The sequence below is a fragment of the Octopus bimaculoides genome, chromosome 19 (genome assembly GCF_001194135.2).
Source record: "Octopus bimaculoides isolate UCB-OBI-ISO-001 chromosome 19, ASM119413v2, whole genome shotgun sequence".
In the NCBI taxonomy this organism is placed as follows: Eukaryota; Metazoa; Mollusca; class Cephalopoda; order Octopoda; family Octopodidae; genus Octopus; species Octopus bimaculoides.
Genome location: NC_068999.1, coordinates 22,789,517 through 22,794,832, shown reverse-complemented (window position 1 = coordinate 22,794,832; position 5,316 = coordinate 22,789,517). Strand labels below are relative to the sequence as shown.

Here is a 5,316-nt window from a genome sequence, read left to right as displayed (position 1 = left end):
AGATGCCGAATCATCTAACCACGAAAAAATATGTTCTCAGTAGAAAATTTACCGACACAACAGACTGTAAACGAGCAAGACAAATGAAAAAATACTAAATTAAAAAACGATTAACCTACGTACCATATATATACGACGGGCTTCTTTCAGTTTAAGTCTACCAATTCCACTCACAAGGCTTTGGTCGGTCCAAGGCTATAGTAAAAGACACTTGCCCAAGGTGCCACACAGTGGGACTGAACCCGGAACGATGTGGTTGGTAAGCAAGCTACTTACCACACAGCCATTCCTGTGCCTATATGATTTTTTTATAAACATCAGATGGCTAAGAGAGTCTATCCAAGTAAAATAGATATCAAAGGGACCCATATTTTAAAAAAGGTTGAGAAACACTGATTTAAAACATTATTGAATATTACTGCTTTTCATCACTGCATAACTCTTCATAGTTAGCTTTTTAATGTTTTTTGCATTAAATATATTAACACCAACTTTACTACTTTTACTGAGTCTAACTTTGATTATTGCTCTGATTCAATCATGATTTTTCATATTGTATTTGGGAATTTAAAATTGTAAAAATTATAAAATAGGACTGATGAATTATATCACCTGTAATACATAGAGACACTAGGGCTGCTTAACCTACTAGAAAGAGCAACCAGATCTTTTTCACTCTTACCCTACTATTTGAAATAATGATTTCAAATTTTGGCACACGGCCAGCAGTTTTTGAGGTAGGGGCAAATCAATGGTTTCAGCTTCTTTTCATCATGCCACTCACACGTAAACATGCTTGGTGTTATATTCTACAAAAAACACAACCTACTGTTCATGATATCACAGGAATGTAATCTGTACCTGTTAACCAAAGAATGCTGATAATATCAGCAACCTGTAAAAAGCACGCATTTCGACGATTTTGAAACACTCAGTGCTAGCAAACTAGGAGTATACATGCATGCTATAACCAACAGAGAACTACTTCAATAACATCTGTCCATTTTATTCATGTTCCAACTGTGAAGTCTCATGTTATAATATTTCTCATGCAATAAAACTACCAGACTTTGGAATTCAAGTTACCAAGGAGGATTTTGTCATCCTGCATGGAATACTCTGGAGTTACTTGGAGAGGAGATACTAGTAATAAGATAATAGTTGTCATCTTTCATCATGATGGTGAGGTGTCAGGAAAGAGGAGGATAATGTAGATTTTAGCAGGACACATATTAGGTAAAAATGCAAGTCAATTCAGTACTTTTCCTTACTACCTTCCAACCAACCATTGCACAAAGGAATGTTTGGTCTCTAAGTTTCAGACTTTAATATCAATAGTATATCACTTTGAATGAGTGACACAGAGGGGCTGCTACATAGAGTTTCATTGGACTTCCCTCTATTAAAATATATTCTCAGAAAGAATAAAATTAATCTGTCTTACGTGATTTTAGAACCAGGTTATGGTCCTCGTGTGGTAATCATACACCAATTTAAGTTATAGTCAAACTCATTCTCATAAGAGTTAGCCACTCTTCAGCCAATTTTATATTGATTTTACAAAATGTTGAGCAAAAAGAACAACAGTTTTGATTCTCAGTCAAAACTATTCTAAGTTGCAAAATATTCTAGAAAAGATGAAAATGTCAAGTTTCCAATATCTTTTTTTGTATTTTGAGATAATCTTTATGCTAATAATAAACACATGTACCAGTTCTATTTCACTTCTTTATTATTTGTCAGTTGGTTAACCAATTAACTAGTCAATTGTACCACTATTCATTTGGTTAATCAATCAATCAGTTACAATTGTCAAAGTCCTTACAATGCCATTTGCAACCTCAACAATGAAAAGCCCTCACTACTCCAGGTCAGCTTCTGGTCTGTCTGTCTCTTAACATTAAGCTCTATATTCATGTAGTTGTGTGGACTTCCATAAAATCTGACAAACATTAAATCTTTGTCCGAGATTATTCATTGATTTCACTTCATTCTTATTTCTTTTCTTCAACGCACTTACAGAATTGCCAGTATTACCAACTAACTAATCAACCAAACAAAAACTCAGTCTCGCAGACATATTAGAATTTAAATAAAAACAAACAGTTTATAATATTAGTTATTTTTTTAATTTTTATTTAAACAAAAATTTTCCTGTAAGAAAATATCAATAACGTTCATGATTAAATAAGAATTATTTCAGTTAATTATTTTTCCGTTTTCATTTTTTATGTTAAAAATGCGAAAAGAAGTTACAAAATATAAACATATGAGGATAATGTTCAGCCAGAGAAGCAAGTTTCTCTAAAAGTAGATAAATGTATATAACGGGAGATATCTAATACTTTCGAAAGTACTCTTTATCAAAGTTCGATGAAAGACACCACCTAAAACATCAAATTTAATTTTATTCAGCATATCTCATTTCATTTTTTTTTTTTTTCCACAGAATTGACTCTTACAGTTCTCTTGGAATACTAGGGATTATTTTCTCTAATAGTCGATTTTTTTAATTAGGCTGCTATGATAATCCAACCCAGAATAAGAAACATTCCACCATAGGGTGTGAATATCCGCAGTCTTTTATCATCAGTTAATGCATGGTAGTAACAAGTGCCTGAAAACAGCAACATTCCAGTTGTGAGCAAGTAACCAGTCTGAAAATTTCAAAGAAAAATAAAAATGTCATTAAAATGCTACAAGCTAAAAACAAAAATTAAAACAAAAACAATAACTTTTACATGAACCTTTAGCATGCTTAGGTGCCTCATGTTGCCATACAAGTTTTCCCCCTTGTAGCAGCAGGTATATTGTGTTGCATTGAGAGAGGAGAAAACTCATATGGCAACATGATGTACTAACAGCATGCTAAAGGTTAATATACTGATATGATATTTGTTCTCATCATCACCATTCACATTTTAAATGTACAGAGAACAGACTTCCTCAAATGTCCAAGGGATATCCTTAGAAGTAGTAGACAGCTTCTGTAACTTGGGTGACCAAGTTAGTAGTAGAGGAGGAAGTTCTGAAAGCATATTTGCTAGAATAAGAATAGGCTGGGCTAAGATCAGAGAGTTATAACCTTTCTTGGTAACAAAGGGCCTCTCTGCCTGAGAGTGAAAGGCAGATTGTATGATGCTTGTGTATATGCAACTATACTACATAGCAGTAAAACATGGGCTGTGACTACAGAGGACATGTGAAGGCTTGAAAGAAATGAAACTAGTATTCTCTACTAGATAGATAATGTCAGTATGCACATACAACAGACTGTAAATGATTTAAGAGAAAAATTGGGTATAAGAGGCATCAGTTATGGTGTGCAAGAGTGAAGACTGCACTGGTATGGTCACATGGTATGTACGGATGAGGACAGTTGTGTAAAGAAGTGCTGACTGTGGAGGGAACCTGTGGAAGGGGTAGACACAGAGAAAGGATCTTTAGATGTTGGGCCTCACTGAGGAGATGACAAGGGACCAAAATTTCTGGTGGTTAGCTGTGCTTGAGAAGACACATCAAGCTAAGTAAAAATCATGACCATACATACATACAAGCATGTTCTTTACAGTCATGAGCCCCACTCCCTTTCTTACAGCCAAGAGGTCCTTATCATGCAAGCTCATGGGTGCTGGTGGTATGCAAAAAGCAACCCTTTTGGTGCTATGTAAAAAGCACCCATGCTGATGCCACATACAATAACACCAAGTACATTGTGTAAAGTGGACGGTGTTAGGAAAGGCATCCAGCCATAGAAACCATGCCAAAACAGACAATTGGAGTCTGGTACAGTTATCCACTTGGCCAACTCCTGTCACAGCATCCAATCCATGCCAGCATGGAAAACAGATGTTAAATGACGATGACTGTTCCATGGTAGCAAAAGTAGTTCATAGCAGAAGACCTCACTTATGACCTTTGTCCCCTGTAGAGCATAGACCATCAATAACTTTTCTCCATTATTACGGGACTGTCTCAAAGTGTGGCCTATCATATTTTCTTGAGACTTTCCTCTCCTAGGTCTTGTTGGCATTGAATTGTCATTGTTACTTCTGTATGTGATCTTTGCTTCACATATGGTATAGTGAAAATATCATGGTACTCACATCGATATTAATTAAGATGTCATATTGGGACCCTGGGACACAAAGAGAAATGACACTTGAGATGCAACATGTTAACATAAATTTGAAGAGTAGGCCATCCAGTTGATCAAACAAGTGAATACTCATCAATGGGGGATCTAGTATCATTTGTGTCATTTCATATCAGACCTAATACCTTCAGACCTAACTTCCTATTTCATGTCACCATCACATCTAGCACTTCAAACACTTTTTACTGTCACTCAACAAAATTTGTCTAGATTACAATCACTTGTCTAGACTACACATCACTCAACAAAATTTGTCTAGGCGTAGGAGTGGCTGTGTGGTAAGTAGCTTGCTTACAAACCACATGCTTCCGGGTTCAGTCCCACTGCGTGGCACCTTGGGCAAGTGTCTTCTACTATAGCCTCGGGCCGACCAAAGCCTTATGAGTGGATTTGGTAGACGGAAACTGAAAGAAGCCCGTCGTTATATATATATATATATATATATATATAAGCCTGGTGTTGCCATCCGGTTTCACCAGTCCTCAGTCAAATCGTCCAACCCATGCTAGCATGGAAAGCGGACGTTAAACGATGATGACGATGATGATATATGTGTGTGTGTGTATATGTTGGTGTTTGTATCCAAAATAGTATGATATGTGGTGCTATGGCCTCTAGGAGTAAAGTTGAAAATGTGTGACACACTGACATTCACATTTATTATATAATATTATATTATTATATTATATTAAGGCAGCGAGCTGGCAGAATCATTAGCATGCCAGGCAAAATGCTTAGCGGTATTTTGTCTGCTGTTAGGTTTTGAGTTTGAATTCCACCAAGGTCGACTTTGCTTTTCATCCTTCCAGAGTCGATAAAATTAGTACCAGTTATGTACCGGGGTTGATGTAATGAACTTAATCCTTTTCCCCAAAATTTGAAGCCTTGTGCTTCCAGTAGAAAGGATTTATTAAAGTTGAAAAACTGCAACACACTGACATTTATTATATTAGATATGTTTAATTTTGGGGAAACTTTATTTTAATTAAAGTGTATTGTGTGTGTGCGTGTGTGTGTGTGGGGGGGGGTATATATTAAAGAAAGCAAAACATAAAACAAAAATGATAGTGTTCAGTATGTTGGCAACAGGAATTTTTGTCAGAGACATGGTTAAACAAAGTTGTACATCATCTCCCTCTTTCTCTCACATACCCACTCTT

The 5,316-nt window shown here is 35.9% G+C and overlaps 2 protein-coding genes across 2 annotated transcripts in view; both read right to left on the bottom strand.

Annotated features, from left to right (window-relative positions):
* The window catches only part of LOC106871644 (calcium and integrin-binding protein 1), a 443,076-nt gene that overhangs the window by 352,617 nt on the left and 85,143 nt on the right, over window positions 1-5,316 (bottom strand). The window lies entirely within an intron of this gene.
* The window catches only part of LOC106871650 (transmembrane protein 256 homolog), a 15,162-nt gene continuing 11,952 nt past the window's right edge, over window positions 2,107-5,316 (bottom strand). The window contains exon 4 of the mRNA XM_014918234.2: window positions 2,107-2,657. Coding sequence (XP_014773720.1) covers window positions 2,514-2,657 — 144 coding nt within the window. The 3' untranslated portion in view covers window positions 2,107-2,513. The remainder of the gene's footprint in view (window positions 2,658-5,316) is intronic.